The following is a 27,549-nucleotide window of genomic DNA, read 5'->3' as shown; positions in this document are numbered from 1 at the left end:
TACGGCGGCGAGCAGCGTGGTGTGGGACCTCCTCGCGCCGGGCTTGTTTCTCTGTAGCTCCCCTGCGCCGGCGCCGAAGAGAATGATGGACTTTGAGAATCTTTTCTCCAAACCCCCAAACCCGGCTCTTGGCAAGAAGTCCGCCACGGATTCTGACCAAAGGTGACGTCTAGTCTTTTCATGCTTTGAACGCAGGGGCTGCAGCCGGGTTCCGCCTCTTAGTTGCTCCAGGAGTCCGCGGGGGCGGCGCCGTGAGGTCCGGCGTGGAGCGCGTGGGTCGACCCGGCGCCCAGAGGTCGTTCGGGGGCAGGAGTTAAAGCCGGGGTTGGGTCCCGATTCGCAGACCGCCGCGGCCAGAGGCGCGGGGAACCTGGGCCCGGGGAGCGGCGGGGTTCAGGCGGCGAGCGGGGTGGGGGTGGGGGAGGGTCAGGATGCTCCCCTTTCTCCGCGCCCAGGTCTTCCTGGCTGGGAGGGAGCCCGCCTGCGGTCCCAGTAGCCTTCCAGACCGTCAGCTCCCGGAGGGACAGAGATCATTTGTGGTTCTCACTACACGTGCTGGGCGTTCTTCGGTAGAAAGAAATGAGTCGTGAAGGATAAACAGCGAGTAGTCATTGAAAAAGCCTAAGTGAAGTGAAGTTGCTCAGTCGTGTCCGACTCTTTGCGACCCCATGGACTGTAGCCCACCAGGCTCCTCTGTTCATGGAGTTTTCCAGGCAAGAGTACTTGAGAGGGTTGCCATTTCCTTCTCCAGGTGATCTTCCCAACCCAGGGATCGAACCTGGGTCTCCCGCACTGCAGGCAGACGCTTTAACATCTGAGCTACCAGGGAAGCCCGAAAAAGCCTAAAGACCATAATAAAGCAGCGAACTCCATTGGGGTGTATTATTTCCTTTATGTTTAAAGAGGTAGAGACTGCCATGGAGAAAGTGAAAGCTGGGTAGTGGGTAAGGGAGGATGAGATGGTAGGGAAGATGTAGGTCTTTTAAAGAAGGTAGTTAAGGAACGTTTACTAATAACATTGATGAGGAATATTTGAGTAGGGGCTGGAAGGAGGCGAGAGAGGTTGATCATATAGTGGGAAGAGTATTCATGTAAAGGTCCTGAGCTGGAGTAGGCTTGCTGTGATGGAAGCAGAGTGGCCAGAATGACAACTGCAGTGGTGAGGAAGAATGGTGGGACTGGAAGAGAAGAACCTGAGAGGTACTGGAATGGAGGGCGGATGGGGAGGGACAAATTGTGTAGGGACTTGCAGTTACCATAATGAGAACTTTGGCTTTTACCTGGAGTGAGGTGAGAAGTAAGTATAGGAGGGTTTTTAGCTGAGACCTACACATTAGCAGGACCATCTGGTTGTTGAGAGTAGACTGCAGTGGCCAGGAGTAGTTGGGATCGTAGAGTTCGTAGCAAGAAGTGGTCAGGTCTGGGGCGTCTCTGGTGATCCAGTGGTTAGGAGTCTGCCTTGTAATGTGTGGGAAACCGGTTCAATCCCTGGTCAGGGAAGATCCCACATGCCCCAGAGCAACTTTCTGTGCACCACAGTTACTGAAGCCTTTGTGTCCTTCAGCCCATGCTCCGCAGCCAGAGAAGTCACTGCAGTGAGATCCTGGAGCTCCAAAACTAGAGAAAGCATATGCTGTAGCAAGGGAGACCCAGCAAAGCCAAAAATAATTAAAAATAAATAAATAAATTTTTCAAGTGCGTGTTCAGTCGCTCAGTTATGTCCAACTCTTTGAAACCCCATGGACTGTAGCCCTCCAGGCTCCGCTGTCCGTGGAATTTTCCAGGCAAGAGTACTGGAGTGGGTTGCCATTTCCTTCTCCAGGATCTTCCTTGACCCAGAGATTGAACCCGGGGTCTCCTGCATTGTCAGGTGAATTCTTTACTACTGAGCAATTGGGGCAAAGCTCAATAAAGGGCACATGGCTAGATTTTTTTAAAAAAGTGATCAGGTAAGGATGTATTTTGAAGACTGGATGGGGAATATGAGAGAGGAATTATGGTCGACTTCAAGATTTTTGGTTTGTATCATTAGGTTAGAGTTGCTGTTTTAAGATTGCAGGGGGATTGTATCAAGAGTTCAGTTTTGGATATAAGATTTTGTCTAGTAGATACTTCGGGCTTCCCTGGTGGCTCGCATGGTAAAAAATCTGCCTGCAATGCAGGAGACCTGTGTTCAGTCCCTGGGTCAGGAAGATCCCCTGGAGAAGGGAATGGCTACCCACTCCAGTATTTTTGCCTGGAGAATCCCATAGACAGAGGAGCCTGGTGAGCTACAATCCATGGGGTCGTAAAGAGTCGGGCCTGACTGAGTGACTAACACTGCTACTGCTAGTAAATATTTTAATTGCCTCTTCTTTTTTCTTTTGGCCAAGTGACATTCAAGATCTTAATTCCTTGACCAGACCAGGGATGGAACCCGTGCCCCCCACAGAGGCAGTGTGAAGTCTTAACCACTGGACTGCCAGGAAAGTCCCTAGTAGATGTTTTGAATAGGAAGTTGGTTCTGCCTGCCTGAACTCAAATCTCAGTTCTGCTCTGCTAGATTTCTGATATGTTTTGTAAACATTCCGTATTCAGTTTTCTCATCTGTAAAATGGGCTTTTTAACAGCAGTATGTATGTGGAGGGCTGTTGTGGTGTGTCTAATGTGCATGGAACAGCACCCGGCACAGAGTAGGCATAAAGCGTGTCAGATGCTTTGCCTAAGGAGAGTTTGCTTCCTAAAAAATACAGTTCATGACTAGAAACTACACCAGTGCTAGTCCACAGCATTTGGTTTATTGGCTCTCGTAACAATGGGCTTGGGCCCTCATGTGATGGATGTGACGCAGGACAGATGAGTGTAGTAACTGTTGGACTGGATGAAACTAACGTCCCAGCTCCTCCTGTAACTCTGAAAGAGGTGCAGAGTCACTATTCACAGTTCTGTGCTGGCAGTACTTTCTACTTGCAGCATGTTCTTTTGAAATTTTCTAGTCTTTGCCCTTGTAACTCAGACCTTAAGCTTTTATCACATGGTCACTACTTGGCTTCAGCCCCCTGTGTCTATGTGTGTGTTAATCGTTTAGTCGTGTCTGATTCCTTGCAACCCCATGGACTGTAGCCCACTAGTCTCCTCTGTCCATGGAGTTCTCCAGGCAAGAATACTGGAGTGGGTTGCCATTCCCTTCTCCACTCTGTGTCTACAGCATCTACCATTATTTAGGTTTACCTGTATATTTTATTGGCCTCTTTGTTTCTTATAGTTCCCATTTTCATCTTTCTTAGGTTTGTTTTTAGTTTTGTTGGCATATCCTCTAGTAGTCATCTAAGACGGTCTCTGCTTGTTCATCTTCTCAGTTCTAGTGACCCTGAGAACAACTTTTCTTTCTTTTTTTAAAAAATATATTCTTAGCCATGCCACACAGCATATGGGATCATAGTTCCCCAGCCAGGGATCCAACTGCATTGAAAGCAGAGTCTTAACCACCAGACCGCTGGGGAAGTCCCAACAACATTCCTTTTTGATCTTCTCGCTTGAATATAAGTTTGGCTCTCTTCTGACCTCAGAAGGTACCCTGAATTCTACCTGAAATATTCTTCTCCCTGACATTCTTCTTTGTTTTCAATTCTTACATATCTTTTAGGTTCAGAAAACCTTTGGTCCCCATGCTAAGTCACTTCAGTCATGTCTGACTCTGTGTGACCCTATAGATGGCAGCCCATTAGGCTCTGCCGTCCCTGGGATTCTCCAGGCAAAAACACTGGAGTGGGTTGCCATTTCCTTCTCCAATGCGTGAAAGTGAAGTCGCTCAATCGTATATGATTGTTAGCGACCCCATGAACCGCAGCCTACCAGGCTCCTCCATGGGATTTTCCAGGCAAGAGTACTGGAGTGGGGTGCCATTGCCTTCTCCGTTGGTCCCCATATCTTAGGTTTAAAAATGTTCCTCATATATACACCAGTTCTTTTTTTTTTTTTTCCCATTTATTTTTATTAGTTGGAAGCTAATTACTTTACAATATTGTGGTTTTTGCCATACATCGACATGAATCAGCCATGGATTTACATGTGTTCCCCATACTGATCCCCCCTCCCACCTCCCTCGCCATCCCATCCCTCTGGGTCTTCTCAGTGCACCAGCCCTGAGCACTTGTCTCATGCATCCAACCTGGGCTGGCAATCTGTTTCACACTTGATAATATACATGTTTTGATGCTATTCTCTCAGATCATCCCACCCTCGCCTTCTCCCAGAGTCCAAAAGTCTGTTCTATACATCTGTGTCTTTTTTTCTGTCCTGCATATAGGGTTATCATTACCATCTTTTTAAATCCCATATATATGCGTTACCATACTGTATTGGTCTTTTTCTTTCTGGCTTACTTCACTCTGTATAATGGGCTCCAGTTTCATCCATCTCATTAGAACTGATTCAGATGTATTCTTTTTAATGGCTGAGTAATATTCCATTGTATACACCAGTTGTTATCACCCCACATCGAAATGTCTTTCTTTCTTTCTCCCAAGTAGATAGAAAGTTCTCAGTTCTCAGACCTTGGGAACAAGGTCTTTTTCATTGTTATATCCCAGGATTTAAGACCCAGAGCCTGGTATATAGTGGATTCTCAGTATTTTTTGAAAGAATAGATGATTTATTTAGCTGCTAATAGTTGACTATTAAGGTTATGTAATTTAAAGTTTACGCTTTGCAGTTTACTTATAAACATATGTTGACATTTACTGCTTATCATAATTTTGTACATTGCCCTGAAATATTTGGAGTAGAATCTGATTTTGGAATTTCTTTGAGGGCAAGTTGAAGGTAAACCAAAGCAGTGGATATTAATGCTGTGGTATGAGCCCTTTTCAGGTTGAAAACCCTTTTGTGTTAGTTGATATTTTTGCTACAGAATCAGTGGTGAAATAGATGATACAGAAGTTGAAGAAACACAAGAATAGAAAATAAAATGGAAAATAAAACTGGAATGTGAGCAAATTCCCGAAAAAGTAAGATTAAGTTGGTGTATTGGAAAAAACAGACAGGAAAGGGTGTGAGAAATTAATTAGAGATTCTGTTTGTCTCATTTTAGTCAGCATTTGAGACAAGGTTACTTATATCAAAAGGAAACTGGTTACACTTTTTAAAGAGTTAATCATTTAAGAACTTTTTTGTCATTTAACATGAACTGATTTTAGTGCATTGCTTTTACTTTTGTTTTCTCTATCTCTGAAGTGGTTGTAAACAATTTCAAAAGCTTCTTTCTTTCCAAATTAAAGTTTTGATTTACTACCTTAGCTAGCCTTAGTGACTTACAGCTTAAAAATTGTATTAGTTTGCTAGGACTGCCATAACAAAGTACCACATACTGAGTGGTGACTTAAACAACAGAAATTTATTGTCTTGTGGTTCTTGAGGTTGGAAGTCCAAGACCACGCTGTTAGGAGGGTTGGTTCCTTGTTCCTTCATAAGGCTGTGAGGAAGAGTCGGTTCCGTGCCTCTCCCCTAGCTTCTGGTTGGCTTGCTGGTAGTCTTTGGTCCCCCTTGGCTTGGCTTCCAGAAGCATCATCTTGATTTTTACCTTCATGCTCCGAAAAGCTTTCTCCCTGTGTGAATAGGTCTATGTCTAAATTCCCCCCTCTTATAAAGACACAAGACATATTGGATTAAAGCCTATCCTAAAGCCATCTTTAATTATACATATAATGACCCTGTTTCCAAATGTGGTCATGTTCTAAGGTACTGGGCGGTTAGGACTTCAATTTGGGGAGGACACAGCCAACCCACAGCAAAGCCAGTATCTGCTTCTCTCTTGCTTTTTCTCTTTTGGAACTTTTGTTATTGTGAACTTTTAACACACTACAAAAGAATGAGTTCAAATTGGCGGTGAGATCTGCAAGACACACAGGGCTTTTAATATGATACTGTTATACTCAGCTTTATAAAAGGATACAGGGCGGAAAGTTCAGCATTTTCATCTCAGAAAGCCTCTCAGCTACCCAAGTACATAACTTCTTTTGCCCTTTGGGGCATATATGGCTGCTGTAGACAAGAGCCCTAATTGAAACTGAGAAATGATAACTTGAATTTCCCAGACCTTTTTAGTACTTAAAAAAAAATTTTTTTTTGGACTTCCTTGGTGGTGCAATGGATAAGAATCCGCCCACCAAGGCAGAGGACACAGGTTCGATCCCTCCTCAAGGAAGATTCCATATGCTGCAGAGCAACTAAGGCTGTGCTCCACAACCGCTGAGCCTGTGCTGTAGAGCTGGGGAGCTGCAGCTACTGAGCCCCCGCTCCACAACAGGGGAAGCCACTGCACTGAGAAGCCTAAAACTAGAGAAAGGCCTGTGTGGCAACAAAGACACAGCACAGCAAAAAAAGCAAAACACCTCTTTGTGCACCGCCCCTACTGCACCCACGCGCTAGAGCCCACAAGCCACCAGCCGCTGCAGTGAGACGCGCACGCTCTGCAGATGACCCCCACGCGCTGCAGATGACCCCCACGCACTGCAGGTGACCCCCACGCGCCGCAGATGACCCCCACGCGCCGCAGATGACCCCCACGCGCCGCAGATGACCCCCACGCGCCGCAGATGACCCCCACGCACTGCAGGTGACCCCCACGCGCCTCAGATGACCCCCACGCGCCGCAGATGACCCCCACGCGCCGCAGATGACCCCCACGCGCCGCAGATGACCCCCACGCGCTGCAGATGACCCCCCACGCGCTGCAGATAACCCCCACGCACCGCAGGTGACCCCCACGCGCCTCAGATGACCCCCACGCGCCGCAGATGACCCCCACGTGCTGCAGATGACCCCCACGCACCGCAGATGACCCCCACGCACCGCAGATGACCCCCACGCGCCGCAGCTGGAGAGAGCCTGCGCACAGCAGTGAAGACCCAGCACAGCTAAAATAAGTAAATTATATTACTTAAAAAATTTTAATATTAATCACATAAGGCCACTTAAAGGTCCCCACTACATATATAACCCCATACAGGATACAGGCAGATACAACCTTCTATGGTTATCTTAAGGAGTTTCTCAGAAACAATACTGTGAGAGTGTAGACACCTGGATTAGTTGTAACTAGGCTTACTTCAGGCCAGGCTCTTTCCTTACAAGTGTATAAAACCTAAGTGCATCACAGTTAATTAAAAAGTGAACTCAGGTAAACACTGAGTCCAAGAAAGCTCTACCCACAGCGCTTCTCATGCCTCCTTTTCTCAGTCATGTTCCTTTTTTTCCTTCCAGAGATGAGTCCTATCCCAACTTGTGTACTAATCACTTGCTTGTTCTTTGCAGTTTTCCTGCTAATGCTGTCCTCCTTAAGAGTGCCGTTTGCTTGTAGCTGTTTTTTCACTTGATAGAATAGTGTTGTATGTGTCCTTTTGTGTTGTATGTGTCCTTTTTCTTAACGTTATATTTTTAAGACTCATAGTATGCATAATGTATACTTACAGAATATGCATAGTGCACACAAGTGGTGTGTGCATTTGTTCATTTTCTTCACTGTGTAGCACTCCGTCACTGGGTGCTGACGTTTGGCCTCACCTCCAGCTTTGGAGGCTGTGACCAGCGCTGCTCCATCTCAGTCGCCTCCTGCTGTACTTCTCCTCTGCATTACCTTGGAGTAGCACCGCTGGGTCTTAGAGCATGAGCATCTTTCCCTTTGCCATGATGCCAAGCTGTATTCCAAAGTCGTTCTACTGATCTTTATTGCCAAAGGCAGTATATGAGAGTCTGTATTTCTACACAGATATCTCCACACTTTCTTAAATTTTGCCCTCTGGTGAGATACCTTCATTGTCATTTAGTTTGCATTTTATTGGTTACTGTTAAGATGGAGCATCTTAAAAAAAAAAAAGATGGAGTATCTTTTCATATTTGTCCAATTTCGATTTCCCTTTTTTGTGTGTCAGTTTAAGTCTTTTTGCATTTTTTTCTTTTTCCTTTATTCTGGATATAGGGGATTTTTTTTTCCCCCTGTGTGGATTATGTGTTGCAAGTATCAGCTCATATTGTAGCTTTTTTCCCAAGTTAATAGCAATTTTTGATAACAGGTTAATGATTTTAATGTATTCAAATTTATTCATCTTTTCTTCATAGTTAATGCTTTATGTGTTTTTTTTTTTTTACGTATCCTGAGATAATAAAAATATTCCCATACAGTGTCATCTAAAAGTTTTGTTGTTTTTCCTTTTCCATTTAAGTTTAGAATCACAATTAATTTTTGTGTTTAAAAAAAATTTTTTTGTGTTTACTAAGAGGTAGAGGGGACAGATTGTGGATTACTTTTTTTTCCATTATCCTACCCAGTTGTTCCAACACGATTCATTGGGGGGAAAGGCGGTTCTTTTCCCCCCATGAATCTTCAGTGTCACTGTTGTCAAAAATCAAGTGTTTGGGGAAAAAACGTGCTTGTGTTCTGATGGATCTGTTTCTAGAGTCTCTGTTCTCATCAGCTGGTGTATGTGTCTGCCCCTCCCCTCGAGGCCTCCATGCATTGATCAGTGTAGCTCAATGATGATGGTTTGGGTGTCAGGCAAGCACGTCGTCGCACACTGTTTTCTTCTTCAACTGTCTCGGCTGTTCTCAGCCCTTCGTATTTCCATATAACGTTTAGAAATAGTTTGTCAAGTTCCACTGAAAACCCTGGTGGGACTTTCACTTGGGAATGCATTGAGACTGTAGATCATTTGGGAGAGAATTGACATCTTTAGAGTATTGGATTGTCCAGTCTTTAGGTTCTCTTTTAATTGTCTTAGCAGTGTTTTATAAATTTCTTTGTAGATATCTTATATACCTTTTGTTAGACTTAATGCTGGGTGTCTGATGAGGCTTTTGTGAATTACGTCTTTTTTTTTTTAAGCACGATTTCTAACTTATTTTCATTTAGCTGGCATGCTCTGTTATATAGGGAATGCCTGGGATAAAGCTTTTGAGTTCTTGTGAACGTTTCCGAAAATACTGACTTTATCCACATAGCTGATAAGGTATTTTGGCTGAAATAGAATTAAGCTTGAAGTTATTCTCCGCATTTTCTTCTACTGTCCTTGTCGCCAGTGTGACGTCTTGCCAGTCTGGTTCTAGTCATTTTGTAAGCATCCTGTTCTGGGAGCTTTTAGACTCTTCTCTTTATTCTCAGTACTGTTAGAGACTGTGAATCTTCTCATTCATTGTGCTTAAGTATTAGGTGAGACTTCATACCCTTCATACACAGGGAATGTGTTTTATTTTTATTCTTTGTCTTTTATCTTTATATTCTAAGAAACTTCCTCTTTCTGTTTATATTCATTTTCTGAGTCATAATTTAATGATTCAAGGGTTCTTTCTTGTTCTGCTGTCTTGTTATAACTTTCTAGCGTTTAAAGAAAAAATACCATCTTGATATCTTTGTGTATTTGTTTAAAATTTTTGTGTTCTTTTCTTTTCCTGGAATTGTATTTCTTCTTCTGGGCCCGATTTTCTTTTTCCTGCTTTTTTGTTTTCTGCTCTCGATCTCATTTGCTTTGCTCTCAGACTTCTCGTTGCAGTGGCCTCTGTTCAGAGCGTGGGCTCTGGAGCACAGGTCGACAGTTGTGGCTATGGGCCTAGTTGCTCTGTAGCACGTAGGATCTTCCTGGATCAGGGATGCAACCTGTGTCTCCTGCACTGTCTTCACCACTGAGCCACCAGGGAAGCCCTGCTTTTGTTTTTCTTTGTGTCCTTTGAATTAAGAAAGGTCTGGAAAGTCGATGAAAATCCTTTGCTGGTCTGTTGGTGAGTCTCCATAGGCATTTCTTCTCAATGGGAAGCCTGATTGGACGCTTGATGCCTGAGTGGGCTGTGCGCATCTGTAGGCTTCCAGCAACATAGTAGTTCTTAACCCTTTATCTGTCATGTATCCCCTTTGGCAGTCTGGCAAAGCTCTTGGGCCCCTTCTCAGAATAATATTTTTAAGTGAATGAAATAAAATATGTTGGGTTATAATGGAAGTTTATTCTATTGAAACACAGTTATCAAAATATTAAGAAATGAGGTAAGAGTAATATATTCTTTGTTCATGTACTAAATAATTAGATCCAGCAGTAGGTCTCATTATTGTGTTGTAGGTCTAAATATTATGTTGACAGAGTGATGAACATAAAACATAACTTTGAGATCTGCAGTAAGTATAATGTGTAAAAGTCTCTGTGATTTCTGTTAGTGACAGTTGCAGCTACTGCTGATAGTACTGTGGTTTGCAGCCAGTGTTCAAAACAGAAGAAAATGCTAAATGTCAGTTTAAAGGTTGATGAAAATAATATGTGATTTTTATTCCCATCCAAGTCCATTGAATTCTTGTCATTCTGTCCATAGACCCTTGGCCAGGGGCAGGCGGGAGGGGGGCATGCATCTCTGGACAGCAGGTTACGAACCCCTGATAGAGGATAGAGGATGAAGTGTTTTTCTGATGGAAGTTGTTCCCACATGTCGGAATGTGGAGGATTTCATTCTGGGGTCTTAGTACTCATAAAGAAGACTTGGCACTTATCAAACATTTTAATAAATTTCTTTAGAGAATACCCTCTTTTTTGCATGGGGTAAATTTTTGTTTGATTATATTCTGGGTTGAGAGGGGGTGGTCAGAAATAATTTGTTACAATAGCTTTTTTTTTTTTAATGTAGCATTTTAGTTCATTCTTGTTTATAGCCCTATTTCTCACACTGCAACCTAAGCCCAACCTCCAAATTATACCTTGCTTTATGTTTGTCAAAAATTTGCCAGGAATTTGTTGAACCCTTCTTAATTCCTTCCTGACGAATTGTACTTCATTTTCCCGCTCCCTATGCACACACTCTTGAGACTATTAATTTTTACATTTCTATACTTTTATTTCTGTGGAATTTCAGGAGGCCATACTAGTTCTATAAACCATTCTGAATCAAGCACAAGAAAATCTTTTACTTAAAAGAAGAGAAAAATACTTCAGACTTTGTTATGAAACGGGGATAAGTTGTAATATTGTGTTCTTACAGTTTCTAAGTTATATACAGAACAACAGACATCAGAGCAGTGAGTTTATAGCAGCTGCATGAGGACATATTTAAGCAATCCTTGTGTTAATATGTTGTATATCTCAGTGCCCTCTGAAATGAATCATGTCCATTAGAAATGCTTCTCTAATGTATGGGCTTCCCTGGTGGCTCAGATGGTAAAGAACGCACCTGCGAATGCCAGAGATACATAAGAGACGTTGGTTCAATCCCTGGGTCAGGAGGATCCCCTGGAGGAGGGCATGGCAACCCACTCCAGTATTCTTGCCTGGAGAATCCCATGGACAGAGGAGCACATTGGGCTACAGTCCATGGGGTGGCAGAGAGTCGAACACGACTGAGTGACGAGCACTCTCACTTTCCCCAATGTATAATGAAGCGGCATAGCTGATGATTGTCCTGGCTTTATAATGTTACCAAGTCATCTTGTCTGTTCATTTAACACAAGTAAGTCACTTCTGTTGCTGCTTGTAGAGAAAAGGGCTGCTTTGGGACTGCAGGCCCGTGGGTCTTGGAGGGTGGGGTGAGGTGGGGGACATGTGACAGTGCTCACCTGGGTCCTTGTAATGCTTTGATTCAGAGGCACTGACTGGAGCCCCATGGTTGTGCTAAACTTCATGTCCACTGTTGCTCGCTGAATGACTCTTTTTGGTTCTCCCTGTGCCTGCTTCCCTGGTGGCTCAGAGGGTAAAGCATCTGCCTGCAATGTGGGGGACCTGGGTTCAATCCCTGGGTTAGGAAGATCCCCTGGAGAAGGAAATGGTAACCCAGTCCAGTATTCCTGCCTGGAGAATCTCATGGATGGAGGAGCCTGCTGGGCTACAGTCCATAGGGTCGCAAAGGGTCAGACACGACTGAGTGACTTCACTTTCTTAGCCTGCTAAACTATGTGAAAGGCTGAAACCAAGGTAAATTTAGTTATCCTCACAGCCCCACCCATCAACAGATATTTGGATTAAAGACGAACTGAGCATGGCCCTGCCCATCAGAACAGACCCAGATTCCCCCACAGTTGGTCTCTCCCGTCAGGAAGTTTCCACAAACCTCTTGTCCTTCTCCATCAGAGAGCAGACAGAAATGAAAACCACAATCACAGAAAACTAACCAAACTGATCACATGGATCACAGCCTTGTCTAACTCAATGAAACTATGAGCCATGCCGTGTAGGGCCACCCAAGGTCATGGTGGAGAGGTCTGACAGAATGTGGTCCACTGGAGAAGGGAATGGCAAACCACTTCAGTATTCTTGCCTTGAGAACCCCATGAACAGTATGAAAAGGCAAAAAAGACACTGAAAGATGAACTCCCCAGGTCGGTAGGTGCCCAATATGCTACTGGAGAAGAGTGGAGAAATAACTCCAGAAAGAATGAGGCAACAGACCCAAAGTGAAAACAACATGCAGTTGTGGATGTGACTGGTGATGGAAGTAAAACCTGATGCTTTAAAGAAAATATTGCATAGGAACCTGGAATATTAGGTCCATAAATCAAGATAAATTGGAAGTGGTCACACAGGAGATGGCAAGAGTGAACATTGACATTTTAGGAATTGGCGAGTTTAATTCAGATGACCATTATATCTAGTACTGTGGGCAAGAATCCCTTAGAAGAAATGGAGTAGCCCTCATAGTCAACAGAAGAGCCCAAAATGGGTTCAGCACAGTCGCTCCGTCGTGCCCAACGCTTTGTGGGACCCTGTAGGCTGCAGCACGCCAGGCTGCCCTGTCCATCACCAACTCCCGCAGTTTACACAAACTTGATGGACTGGTTGGATCTCCTTGCAGTCTTTCAAGAGTCTTCTCCACACCACAGTTCAAAAGCATCAATTCTTCTCTACTCAGCTTTCTTTATAGTCCAACTCTTAGATCCATACATGACTATTAGAAAAACCATAGCCTTGACTAGATGGACCTTTGTTGGCAGAGTAATGTCTCTGCTTTTTAATATGCTGTCTAGGATGGTCATAACTTTTCTTCCAAGGAGTAAGTGTTTTAATTTCATGGCTGCAGTCACCATCTGCAGTGATTTTGGAGCCCAATAAAAGTCAGCCACTGTTTCCCCATCTGTTTGCCATAAAGTGATGGGACTGGATGCCATGATCTTTGTTTTATGAATGTTGAGTTTTAAGCCAACTTTCTCACTCTCCTCTTTCACTTTCATCAAGAGGTTCTTTAGTTCTTCTTCACTTTCTGCCATAAGGGTGGTGTCATCTGCATATCTGAGATTGTTGATATTTCTCCCGGCAATCTTGATTCCACGTTGTGCTTCCTCCAGCCCAGCATTTCTCATGATGCACTCTGCATATAAGTTAGATAAGCAGGGTGACAGTATACAGCCTTGATGAACTCCTTTTCCTATTTGGAACCAGTCTGTTGTTCCATGTCTAGTTGTAACCGGTGCTTCCTGACCTGCTTACATATTTCTCAAGAGTCAGGTCAGGTGGTCTGGTATTCCCATCTTTTCAGAATTTTCCAGTTTATTGTGATAAACGTGCAGTCTCAAAAATGACAGAATGATATCTGTTAGTTTCCAAGGCAAACCATTCAATATCACAGTAATCCAAGTCTATGCCCCAACCACTAATGCGAAAGAAGCTGAAGTTCAATGGTTCTATGAACACCTACAAGACCTTCTAGAACTAACATCCAAAAAAGATGTCCTTTCACCATAGGGGACTGGAATGCAAAAGTAGGAAGTCAAGAGATACCTGGAGTAACAGGCAAGTTTGGCCTTGGAGTATAAAATGAAGCAGGGCAAAGGCTAACAGTTTTGCCAAGACAGTGCACTGGTCATAGCAAACACCCTCTTCCAACAAACAAGAGACGACTCTACACGCGGACATCACCAGATGGTCGATACTGAAATCAGACTGATTATATTCTTTGCAGCCAAAGATGGAGAGGCTCTATACAGTCAGCAAAAACAAGACCAGGAGCTGATGGTGGCTCAGATCATGAACTCCTTTATTGCAAAATCAGACTTAAATTGAAGAAAGTAGGGAAAACCACTAGACCATTCAGGTATGACCTAAATCAAATCCCTTACAATTAGACAGTGGACATGATAATAGATTCAAGGGATTAGATTTGATAAGAGTGCTTGAAGAACTATGGATGGAGGTTTGTGACATGGTACAGGAGGCTGTGATCAAGACCATCTCCAAGAAGAAGAAATGCAAAAAAAAGGCAAAATGGTTGCCTGAGACCTTACAAATAGCTGAGAAAAGAAGAAAAGTAAAAGGCAAAGGAGAAAAGGAAAGATACACCCATCTGAATGCAGAGTTCCAAAGAATGGCAAGGAGAGATAAGAAAGCCTTCCTCAGTGATCAGTGCAAAGAAATAGAGGAAATCAGTAGAATGGGAAAGACTAGAGATCTCTTCAAGAAAATTAGAGATATGAAGGGAACATTTCATGTAAAAATGGGCACAATAAAGGACAGAAATGGTATGGACCTAACAGAAGCATAAGATATGAAGAAGAAGTGGCAAGAGTACACAGAAGAACTATACAGAAAAGGTCTTCATGACCCAGATAACCACATGGTGTGATCACTCACCTAGAGCCAGACATCCTGGAGTGTGAAGTCAAGTGGACCTTAGGGAATATCACTATGAACAAAGCTAGTGGAGGTGATGGAATTCCAGTTGAGATATTTCAAATCCTAAAAGATGATGTGCTGTGAAAGTGCTGCACTCAATATGCCAGCAAATTTGGAAAACTCAGCAGTGGCCACAGGACTGGAAAAGGTCGTTTTTCATTCCAATCCCAAAGAAAGGCAATGCCAAAGAATGTTCAAACTACCGCACAATTGCACTGATCTCACATGCTCGTAAAGTAGTGCTCAAAATTCTCCAAGCCAGGCTTCAACGGTACGTGAACTATGAACTTCCAGATGTTCAAGCTGGATTGCAAAAAGGCAGAGGAACCAGATATCAAATTGCCAACATCCATTGGAGCATAGAAAACGCAGGAGAATTCCCGAAAAACATGTATTTCTGCTTTATTTACTATGCCACAGCCTTTGACCATGTGGATCACAATAAACTGTGGAAAAGAGATGGGAATACCAGACCACCTTATCTCCCTCCTGAGAAATCTGTGTGCAGGTCAAGAAGCAACAGAACCAGACATGGAACAATGGAGTGGTTCCAAATTGGGAAAGGAGTACGTCAAGGCTATATGTTGTCACCCTGCTTATTTAACTTATATGCAGAGTAGTACATCATGCGAAATGCTGGGCTGGGTGAAACACAAGCTGGAATCAAGTTTGCTGGGAGAAATACCAATAACTTCAGATATGCAGATGACACCACCCTTACGGCAGAAAGAGAAGAGGAACTAAAGAGCCTCCTGGTGAAAGTGAAAAAGCTGGCTTAATACTCAACATTCAGAAAACAAAGATCGTGGCATCTGGTCCCATCACTCATGGCAAATAGATGGGGAAACAATGGAAACAGAGACTTTATTTTCTTGGGCTCTGAAATCACTGCAGATGGTAACTGCAGCCATGGAATTAAAAGATACTTGCTCCTTGGAAGAAAAATCATGACAAACCTAGACAGCATATTAATAAGCAGAGTCATTACTTTGCCAACAAAGGTCCATCTAGTCAAAGCTATGGTCTTCCCAGTAGTCGTGTATGGATGTGAGAGTTAGAGCATAAAGAAAGCTGAACGCCAAAGAATTGATTCTTTTAAACTGTGGTGCTGGAGAAGACTCTTGAGAGTCCCTTGTACCGCAAGAAGATCCAACCAGTCCTTCCTAGAGGAGATCCATCTTGGGTGTTCATTGGAAGGACTGATTCTGAAGCTGAAAGTCCAATACTTTGGCCACCTGATGCAGAGCTGACTCATTGAAGAAGATGGTGATGCTGGGCAGGATTGAAGGCAGAAGGAGAAGGGGATGACAGAGGATGAGATTGTTGGATGACATCACGGACTCGATGGACATGTTTTGAGCAAGCTCCGGGAGTTGGTGATGGACAGGAAAGCCTGGCGTGCTGCAGTCCTTGGTGTTGCAAAGAGTTGGACACAACTGAGCAACTGAACTGAACTTGACAACTGGGCTTTTTACAAATAAACTGTTTAATTGAAACATATCATCCATACCGGTTGTAATAATAAATCTTGATTAACCCTGGTGTCTCCAAGTATAGACACCCGTGTAACCCGTCCTTGGGAGTGTTTCTACACCGAGTGCTGGAAGGTGTCTGCTGCTTGGGCTGCTTGGCGGTTTCTTGTCATTATTGCTGCCGCATCCCCTGCCACCAGTATTCCGGGTTAACGGGAGGAAGTAGACTTTGGTAGCTGGCGTAGTGGATTTCCAGTTGGGCCACTTTAGTTTACTTGCACTTGATGACAAGTTACTGAATTAAACCATGTGAAAGGATAGTCGATGCAAAGGGAGAAATAAAATGTGGACTATAATACTGTAGTTCTTTAATAGCAAATAATTCAGTTGTGGGGCTTTAGTCTTTTAATCTAGTAAAGTACACACAGTGAACAGATTGAGACTTCCCTCAAAACATCTTTTAAGTCTGGATGCATGTGTTTTGTTTTTTTAATTCCAGAAAATTTCATATGCATACAAGCAGAAAGAATAGCATATGAAACTCTTGTGTTCCCATCAGTCAACTTCAACAATGATCAGTTCACAGTCTTTATTTCTCCTTCATGGCCAGATTGTTTCAAATCATACTAGGTTTTTAAATTTTGAAAATTTTAATTTTTACTTAGTTTAGGCACTCTGGAAGCTCTACATCTCCAAAGAATTTGCAACATAGGAAATCAAGAAGTAAGGACTATGATGCATATAGTGATGATGACATATGCAGTCAGGAGCCAGAAGATAATTTCGCTAAGGAGCTTCAGCAGTACATACAAGCTAAAGAGATGGCAAGTGTCACTCAGTCCTTACTGTGTCCTGAAGCATCTGTGAAGAAAGAGACAGCAAAGGGGACCCAGAAAGGTAAGGGTCAAACTGTTTGATCATTTAAAGTTACCTGGAGGCGTAGTCACCGTTGTCCATGGATGGAGTTGGGGGTGGGGTCTGCATTTTATCTCATGATAAGATCAGATTTTCTTGGATCTTGACACCAAATGAGCTGGTCACTTGGTGTACAAATGCTCAGTTTGCAAGAGGAGTGGAGAGTGCAGCAGAGTTTTCAAAGGATGACCACTTTGGGACTCCCCTTGTGGTCCAGTAGCTAAGACTCTGAACTCCCAATACAGGGTGCCCAGGTTCTATCCCTGGGTAGGGAACTAGATCCTATATGTGGCACCTAAAAATCCCCTGTGCACAACAAAGACCTGTAAGGCCATACAAATAAATAAATAATTTTCAAAGGAAAAAAAAAAGCAGAGGACACGACAACTTTGCAGTGCTAGATCCCTGGCCTCAGAGTATGTGAAGGACAGGAAATACCTTCTCGGGTTGCTTTCCTTTGAAGAAGAATAGACTGGGATAATAGTGTATGAGACTAAACTCAGGAATATATTCCTTTTTATAAATATTTATTTTATTTATTTATGTTTGGCTGCTTCAAGTGTTAGTTGCTTCGTGGCATGTGGGATCTTAGTTCCATGACCAAGGGTCAGACCCATGTGCCCCACATTGCAAGGCAGACTCTTAACCACTGGACCACCAGGGAAGTCCCCCAGGAATATATTCTTTTAGATTACTAAAATTAAGCCACAGATATGACAATAAGGGACAATTGTAAGTAAAATTCTTAGTCCTCTCCTTTTTTTCCCTGTTCAAATGTTTTTCTATTTAAAATGGATCTATAGATCAACTTAATCTATGTAAAGTGTTTTCAGTGAATAATCTGGTAGCCATATATGAGGTCCTTTGAAGCTTTTACTATGGTGGCACTATAGCAATTCCTAATGAGATCCATCGTACTTTGAACACTTAAAAAGAATCGGGGCTGGTGGCTCGCAAGAATAATTTTGTTAATTATCTTGCTTTTTTCCTGGCAATGCCTTATATATTTTCACAAGGAATGAATTTGGGATCTAGAGTATATTAATCCCAGAGCTGCTGGAAAGACAGGTCCACATCATCCCAGTTTTTACTTTTTGAATAGTGGAGAACTTCTGCATTATTATAGAATATCCCTCTTAAGAGTAAATTGCTAGTGTCATTTTATATTGTCTTTAAGTTAAATTTTTGTTGTTGTTGTTGTTTTTAGCTGTTAAGCAAAAAAATAAAAACCTTAAAGCGGCTCACAAGAATGGTAAAAAGAAGAAAATGAAGCGAGAGGGGCCTGGCCCTGGAGACAGAGGAGATGCTGCCCTGAGGACCAGTGGTGCACAGGGCCAGGTACGAGAGTCCACGTGTGTCGGAAGGCCCTGCACCTCACGCCTCGGTGGGGTCGCCTCACCCGCAGCGGGCTCCCCACGTGCTTCCTTCTCCCTGTCAGGCGCCCTTCCTCACACTCAAGGCAGTGTTGTACCTGCCGCCCCTGAATACATGCACACAAGCCCCTGATTTCTGAGCTGTGCTGTCTGTGACTGTGGAAGAACAGGTGTGGGAAGCAGGGAAAAGAGAAGATAGCCACGTGTGCATGTGTGCTCAGTCATGTCCAGCTCTTTGTGACCCCATGGGCTGCAGCCTGCCAGCCTCCTCTGTCCATGGGATTTCCCAGGCAAAGATACTGGGCTGGGTGCCATTTCCTTCTCCAGGGAATCTTCCCAACCCAGGGACTGAACCCACATCTCTTGTGTTTCCTACACTGGCAGGTGGACTCTTTACCACTACGCCACCTGGGAAGCCCAAACCACTGGATTGCCAGGAACGTCCCTAGATAGCTGTGAGGGCATTCCAAAGGCCGTTGGTCTATTGGTTTTTGACTCCCCCTGGAAATTAAAAATGAATATTTTTGAGACACCCCCTACCAGATACCAGACCTCCCCACCCCCTGTGGTATTTTTATTTTGCTCTCTAGAAGTTCTTCTTGTTCTGCAGATGTAATCACAGTAGAGCAGTAAGTGACTCCTTTGGACTCTACTTTTCTGAGGGCTTCTGAGCTGGATGGCAGCCATTTGTTAAGCTTGGTTCAGGACACAAGAGTTAGAGCTTGGTAAAATATTACAAGCACCAAATATTATAGACTGAAATGTATTTATATAAAATTTGTTTTACAAAAGGCGAATGTGAAGCCATAGGGTTTAGGTGACTAACTGTCTGTGGTCACCCAGGGCCAGGCAGGGCTGGACTCAGGCGGTGTTCCCTTTCCTTTGGTTTGGATTGACCCAAGCGATTATTCCACCACAACTGACAGCTCTTCTACATGAGGAACACATTGTAAACATGTTTGTTAGAATTTAATCACACGGTCAAATAAAACCGAGAGTTAAAACTGGCATACTTGTTAGGCACATAGTTTTGATAGTGCTGAGTGGAGTTTTGACATTGTTACAGAGCAGCTCACATAAGCATACAGTCAGCTCCCTTCTTTGTACCTGTGGAATTCCTAAGGCCTTACGGAGGAGTACCACACGTAGATGCTGTAAGTTGTACCACAAGTTAACATGCTGAAAAGTGATTTATATTTCTAAAGACCTATAATAAAATTCCCCTTTCGTTTTTATATGAAAGTCCCCTTTTGTTTTCATACCTTTATCATCATCTTTGAGGGTCTGTTTCTAATTATGTGTATTAATTTGAGCTCATCAGTATACTCAGCTCACACCTAGTGAGCCTGTCATTGAAATGAAAGATTACACTACTTTCGGTTTACCTTTTGATTTTGAGGTTTGTCCCCAGTGTTCTAAAGAGCCTTGTTCTTAGACTTCACTGTTTATCACAATGAATGGAACTTACCTTTTAAAAATTTTTTAATTTTTTAAGTGAGGGCATGTACATTATAATCTCAGGTGGTACAGTAAGAAAGAATTGATAGGTAAAGAATGCACCTACCAATATCAGGAGCTGTAGGAAACTCAGGTTCAGTCCCTGGGTGGGGAAGACCCCCTGGAGGAAGAAATGGCACCCCACTCCAGTACTCTTGCCTGGAGAGTCCCATTGACAGAGGAGCTGGCGTGCTGCAGTCCATGGGGTCTCAAAGAGCCAGACACGGTTAGCATGCAGTCAAGATACAATAAAAATTCAGATTGCACAAACACTAATGTTCAGTGACGGAATGATACTGAAACTGACAATCAGTCATTTGTTTTCAAATGATGTATAAAAATCCAAGTCTTACCTGAAGGGCAATTCAGAAGAGTTACTTTTTAGTGTTTTAAAAGGTGGGTTAAGATAATTTTGTACAATGGAATAAAATGTTTAATCTCCTATTTCTCACATTTAGTTTTTTGTTTTTGTTTTCATAGAATGGGAAACCTAAAGAGCAGCAGCAGCCTGTGAGAATGAGTCAGGGGTTCATCAACCAACATACGGTGCAACGCCAGGGAAAGCAAATTTGTAAATATTTTCTTGAAAGGAAGTGTATTAAGGTATAGTGTAAGCAAAAGTACATTAAGATGTAAGGTATAGCAAAAACGTTCTAAAACTAGCTCCTGTTTCTATTAGACACTCCAAAAGCATACTTGTATAATTTTAGAACTGTTTTTCTTTCTGGAAAGGTTTCAAGTAGAAAATTTTACTGAAATATTCTTTTGCATTTAAGAAAGTAGTAATGTAATTCCACAGTGATAAGAGAACAGACTCTGTATGATTTTAATACCTTTAGACCATGAAATTTTTGTACCTTGTTTTATGTCTCTGAAAATAGATAATTTTTTTAAATGCTTTGTGTTAAAAATGCTAAGGACTTGACAAATGGCAAGCCAATGTATGTAATACAATGCGGTTACAATAGCTCTTTAAAAATCAGACTATACTGCTTCTAACTAAGGCTTTGTTTTCTTCTGGAATCATTTGCTTATTCAGAATTAAGTAGGAATTATAATGGCTTAACTGTGAGAAATGGCTTTTCCTTGTTTCTTCCTTTGGCCCAGGGAGATCAATGTAAATTTGATCATGATGCAGAGATAGAGAAGAAAAAGGAAATGTGTAAGTTTTACGTACAAGGATATTGTACCAGAGGGGAAAACTGCCTATATTTGCATAATATCCTTTATCACAAGATACAGTAAATTTAATTTTCATAAATGTTTACATGAATGTAAAATTTTGAATGAAACCAATGTTTTAACCATGGCAAAATTATATTATCTAAGCTCAGCTTGGTATTGAAGTGATTAAATTGTTCACAGATTCCCTCCCCCACCCCCCTGCCCCAAGAAAGAGTCTTTAGAAGTTCTCTCAAATGTACATCCTCTCTAACTGGGTAGTGTAACAGGGTCATGAGACCTTTCTTTCTAGGTCCCAGAAAAACTTTCTCAGAATTTCTGCTGTGACATCCATGAATTGAATCTATATTTATGAAATCTACTTCATAAAAGAGGCAGGAATCACATAATTTGGGAGAACTTCTTTTCTTTTATACTCTGTGCTGTATAGAGATTAATTGTCCCTTAATTGAAGAGTAACCCTTAGTAACTTTGAGTATAAATATAAATTGGTCCAGACATACTGTGAAAACATGGAACATAGCATTTTAGGGTAACTGCATGTTTGGTTACCACAAAAGTTGTTTTCCTTTAAGACATTCAATATAAGGAATCTCAAACCCTAACTTGAGAAATTTTTCCTGAAAAATAATATCAGAGTTGTATATATGGATCCCATTTTAAACAAGCCTAATATATGAAGGATCCAGATTTGCAAGACACATCATTGTTATTGACTTTAATTCCCTTACCCCAAAAGAATGCTTTAAAAATAGTCAAATTTCTCAAAGTACTTAAAATGCACCTCTTTCGTCTTATCAGTGAAACATACCTGTAGTTTAAGAATGATTATGAGGGAGAAATTTGTCCTGTGATAGCCAATAAACTTCATGTATATAATCACCCTAAAGTTCATTTTCTTATAACCCAGTTAATAATTTATTTTCTCATACTTTATTTTATTAAGAATGGATCTTTTTATTTCTAATTCATTAATTTATTTGGCTGTCCTGGATCTTAGTAGCAACACGTGGGATCTTTAGCATGTGGGCTCTAGTTCCCTGACCAGGGATCGAACCCGGGACCTCTGCGTCGGGAGTGCTGAGTCTCAGCCACTGGCCCACCAGGGAAGTCAGTCCTGTCATCTCATATTTTACATAGAGAATTTAATGTTTCTACTAGTGGAAAAGAACTTCATGTAGGAAAAATAAAGTTATTAGATTAATAATAAGCTATTTTAGCAGCATTAAAATTTTTTTCTTCCTTAACATTTGAGTTACATGAATATCCTTGCAAGTTTTACCATACAGGAGCAAAATGTTATCAGGGAGAATATTGCAAGTTTTCACATGCTCCATTGACTGATGAGACACAAGAGCTGTTGGCTAAAGTAAGTACAATTTTAATTTTTGTTTTTCTTTTTTAAAGAATACATTTGAACCTAAGGGTGGGAATTTAAAAAGACACTTATTTAAGCAGAGTGCTTCATGGGTTAGCATATGGGTTATATTAGGACTGATAATTTAACAACTTACTTCAGTATAGAAAATTATTATTCATTTGTATGTTTTTCCTTGTAGCTTAAAGGAAAATTTATACCTGTTGCTGGTATAAATTGGAGTGTTCTTAAAAACTTCAGTGTATTTAGCGACCTTAGTAGCTAAGTCAACCAATGGAAAACAAAGCAAATAGGAGAAATAGTACTTCTGATATACTCTTTGAAGGAAAGTTAAGAATCATTGGTTGATAAATATTTTAGAGTTACATCAAAGCATACTCAAGTGATTATTTCAAAGTTTTATTCAAAAGCTCTTTCAGATTGTAAGAAAAGATAGATGAAAAATAATAGTCATTTATGTCCTTTCATTTCCATGTGTGAGTTGGAGCAAATCTCTTCAAAATTAAATTGAAATGTGAGTGAAAAGAAAAGATTCTTTTGAAACCAAACCATTTAATCTTGTGGCAAAAACTCCCTTGAGCATATGCAAATATTGAAAAGTCAAAGGTCCTCACTTCTGGATGCTTTCAGTTTTGAAATAGGAAGAGTTATCCTAGAATTACAAATTATACCAAATATTTGGTGGTTTATTACCATGAAGCATATATAGGAAAAAATGATGTATGTAGAAGTCATTTTCCAATTCCCCTTCTAGTAAATATTATTAGGTGATTACCAGGATTAATGATGTAGGAATCTTTAGAAAATTACAAAAAGAAAAAAAGAAAATTACAAGAGTATGATGATGTACCTGAATTAGATAGTATGTGAAAATGATTGTGTGAATTTTTTTCCCTCTATATTAGATTTTGGATCCTGAAAGGAAGTCATCATGAAAATAAAATAGATGAAAAAGGTAAAATTAAAATTTAGCACTTTTTTTCCCCTCTGAAATGTCTCTAGGAATTGGCAGGGGAACATATATTTTCTCAAATAGAAGTCTTTTTCTCGCTCCTATCCCACTTAAAAAAATTATAAAATATTTGATACATCTAAGTAGATATATATGTGGGTATCTGTGGATCTACTTCCCACTCTGGATTTGTCACTATCTTTTTGTATTTTTATTCTCTTGTTTTATTCTTTGTAGATTTACAAAACGTGTAAGGTTAACAATATTATGCTTGGGTTTGGATATTATTTTAAACAGTATCATATTCGACATTTATTGGTGACTTGCTATTTTTACTCATTATGCTTCTAAGATTCATTCATGTACATGCATGCAACTGTCATTCATTTGTACTCTTGTATAGCATTTTTTCCTATGAGTGTTATAGTTTATTAAGACATTCTGCTGTTGATGGACATTGAGGTTATTTTCAATTTTTAAAATACAAACTCTAAATAACTGTTTTACCTGTCTTCTGATGGAAATGTGTGTGAGTTGTCCTGAGTATGAATCAGGAAGTAGAATTGTTGTATCATCTTAAAACTTAAGATAATTGTGTATACTTACGGCTGATTCACATTGTGGTACAGCAGAAACCAATACAACATTGTAAAGCAATTTTTCTCCAATTAAAAAAAAAACTTAGGTTAATGCCAGTCTTTTCTAAAGTAGTTCTTACAGTTTTTATTCCCACCAACTGTGTAAAAGAAATTCCATTGCTCCACCTTCAGAAATGGTGTGAACCTGACAGAAGCAGAAGATATTAAGAGGAGATGGCAAGAAGACACAGAAGAACTGTACAGAAAAGATCTTCACAACCCAGATAATCAAGATGGTGTGATCACTCACCTAGAGCCAGACATCCTGGAATGTGAAGTCAGGTGGGCCTTAGGAAGCATCACTACGAACAAAGCTAGTGGAGGTGATGGAATTCCAGTTGAGCTATTTCAAATCCTGAAAGATGATGCTGTGAAAGTGCTGCACTCAATATGCCTGCAAACTTGGAAAACTCAGCAGTGGCCACAGGACTGGAAAAGGTCAGTTTTCATTCCATTCCCTAAGAAAGGCAATGCCAAAGTATATTCAAACTACCACACAATTGCACTCATCTCACACGCTAGTAAAGTAATGCTCAAAATTCTCCAAGCCAGGCTGCAGCAATATGTGAACCGTGAACTTCCAGATGTTCAAGCTGGTTTTAGAAAAGGCAGAAGAACCAGAGATCAAATTGCCAACATGCCATGGATCATCGAAAAAGCAAGAGCATACCAGAAAAACATCTATTTCTGCTTTATTGACTATGCCAAAGCCTTTGACTGTGGATCACAATAAACTGTGGAAAATTCTGAAAGAGATGGGGATACCAGACCACCTGACCTGCCTCTTGAGAAACCTGTATGCAGGTCAGGAAGCAACAGTTAGAACTGGACTTGGAACAACAGACTGGGTCCAGATAGGAAAAGGAATACGTCAAGGCTATATATTGTCACCCTGCTTATTTAACTTATATGCAGAGTACATCATGAGAAACACTGGGCTGGATGAAGCACAAACTGGAATCAAGATTGCCAGGAGAAATATCAGTAACCTCAGATATGCAGATGACACCACCCTTATGGCAGAAAGTGAAGAAGAACTAAAGAGCCTCTTGATGAAAGTGAAAGAGGAGAGTGAAAAAGTTGGCTTAATGCGCAGCATTCAGAAAACTAAGATCATGGCATCCGGTCCCTTCACTTCATGGGAAATAGATGGGGAAACAGTGGAAACAGTGACAGACTTTGTCTTTTGGGGCTCCAGAATCACCGCAGATGGTGATTGCAGCCGTGAAATGAAAAGACGCTTACTCCTTGGAAGGAAAGTTATGACCAACCTAGACAGCATATTAAAAAGCAGAGACATTACTTTGCCAACAAAGGTCCGTCTGGTCAAGGCTATGGTTTTTCCAGTGGCAGTGTATGGATGTGCGAGTTGGACTGTAAAGAAAGCTGAGTGCCGAAGAATTGATGCTTTTGAACTGTGGTGTTGGAGAAGACTCTTGAGAGTCCCTTGGACTGCAAGGAGGTCCAACCAGTCCATCCTGAAGGAGATCAGTCCTGGGTGTTCATTGGAGGGACTGATGCTGAAGCTGAAACTCCAGTACTTTGGCCACCTGATGTGAAGAGTTGAGTCATTTGAAAAGACCCTGATGCTGGGAAAGATTGAGGGCAGGAGGAGGAGGGGACGACAGAGGATGAGATGGCTGGATGGCATCACCGACTCTGTGGACATGAGTTTGGGTGAACTCTGGGAGTTGGTGATAGACAGGGAGGCCTGGCGTGCTGTGGTTCATGGGGTCGCAAAGAGTCAGACATGACTGAGCCACTGAACTGAACTGACCTTCAGCAATGCTTTAATTGTCAGGATTTTACATTTTTGACCAATTTACTGGATGTAGAAATGGTGTCATGTAGCTTTATTTTCATAAAGTTGTACATCTTTTCTTATGCTTACTAGCTTTTGAGCTTCAGCTTTGGTGAAATGCTGTTAATCTCTTTTGCCTGTATTTGTATATTGGACTGATTGCATGAAAAAGAGAGTGGCTATTGGGTATAGGGAAAACGGAAGAATTAAGGCTACTTGATTTTTTTTTTTAAACAGGGTGTGATAAAGACTTGATTTTCTTTTTTCCCCATATGGAAAACCAGTCTCCCAGAACCATTCAACAGAAAAGACTGCTTTTCCCCACTGATTTGTAATAGCCTCTGTGTTGTATATTGAGTTTCTTCAAATGGAGGTCTATTTCTGGGACCTCTGTCTGCTCCTTTTGTCTGTTTCTCTAATACTCTACTGCTTTAATTACTGGAGCTTTACTGGATTTTGATGTAGTTTGATAGAGAATCTGTTCTCAGTGCAGGAGACGAGAGGCGTGGGCTTAATCGCTGGTTGGGAGGATCCCCTGGAGTAGGAAATGGCAACCTGCTCCAGTATTCTTGCCTGGAAAATTCCATTTACAGAGAAGTCTGGTGGGCTACAGTCCATGGAGTGGCAATGAGTCCAACATGATTGAGCACCACACCACATGGTTTGATAATTTTTCTAATGTTGTTCTTCAGGAGCATCTTGATGATTTTGGACTCTTTTACTTTGTTAGTTTAGTTCAGTTTTTTTTAGTAGCTTTAGAGGTCGGGTGTGTGGCTAGGTTGATCATTTTTACCAGCTGATGTGTTTGGTTTTTTGTGTTTTTTTTTTTTTTGTCTTGGTCTTTTTGGCTACACTGCCTGACATTGGGATCTTAGTTCCCCAACCAGGGATCAAACCTGTGCCCCCTGTGTTGGAAGCGCAGGGTCTTAACCACTGGACCACCAGGGAAATACCCAGCTAATGTGTTTTTTCTGTTTTCTTCTGTAGCTTCGTATGGATGAAGAGTGCTTGTGTCTGTCTGTGCCCGTTGAAGACTGTTCAAGACTTGATTTGGAGTGGTTTACAAGATTCCTGGTTTAGAGCGCCCCCTTGTGTCATTACATTGAAGTGCAACTCTTCTGTGGACAGTGCAGAGGGATAGAATGGTGTCTAAAAAGTGAAGGATTGGTCTCCACCAAGGTGGTTCCAGCCATTGAAACAGAGGAGTGTACATGACAGAGATGCCAGGTGGTGGGCAGATGTTACGGTAGTAGCTTGCAGAGGTCTCTTCTGAGTGATTGCATGTTCTCAATAAAATAGGAAGCAAGGTTGGACTGAGTAAGGATGGATGAAGAGGTATAGGAGTTTGAAGAGAGAAAACCATCAGGTTTCTCATAGAAGACTTCCGGATAGTAGACGGTAGATACACAGCTCTTTTCATGTCATTAAACACATTCACATGTTGTTAATGGTTGCTCATAGTTTTGTTTTAAATTATGGTTTGATGATGTTTTAAAACCCATTTCCTGTTGTTGGACAAAAAAGTTGTTTCCAGTTTCCTACTGTTATAAATAAAATGGAACAGTGTCTCTTGCTATACCATTCTTTTTTTTTTTTTTAATGGAAATTCCACTGATGACATTTCATTCCCTGGCTGCCTCACAGCCTCGCGCTGTGCCCTCTCGCTCAGGGGGCACGGCGTGTCCCCGCGGAAGCCTGACCCGCGCGCGGGCCGGGCCGGGCTGGAGCTTGCAGG

The 27,549-nt window shown here is 41.7% G+C and overlaps 1 protein-coding gene across 2 annotated transcripts; it reads left to right on the top strand.

The window, feature by feature from the left end:
* ZC3H8 (zinc finger CCCH-type containing 8) lies at positions 1-27,390 on the top strand. Of its 2 annotated transcripts, XR_009694876.1 has the most exons (9): positions 1-162; positions 16,749-16,975; positions 18,201-18,331; positions 20,344-20,466; positions 20,971-21,084; positions 22,307-22,414; positions 23,329-23,378; positions 24,146-24,451; positions 26,802-27,390. XR_009694876.1 is itself a non-coding variant. In XM_061156062.1 (8 exons), exons 1-7 carry the CDS (start codon positions 83-85, stop codon positions 23,356-23,358), a joined length of 813 nt encoding a protein of 270 aa, XP_061012045.1. In that variant the 5' UTR covers positions 1-82; the 3' UTR covers positions 23,359-23,378; positions 26,802-27,390. The 2 variants fall into 2 exon arrangements, 1 of the variants encoding a protein (XP_061012045.1); XM_061156062.1 differs by lacking the exon at positions 24,146-24,451.
* Positions 27,391-27,549: the final 159 nt, after the last annotated feature.

Source organism: Dama dama, chromosome 11 (genome assembly GCF_033118175.1).
Source record: "Dama dama isolate Ldn47 chromosome 11, ASM3311817v1, whole genome shotgun sequence".
Taxonomy (NCBI): Eukaryota; Metazoa; Chordata; class Mammalia; order Artiodactyla; family Cervidae; genus Dama; species Dama dama.
This window is presented reverse-complemented; position numbering and strand designations above follow the sequence as displayed.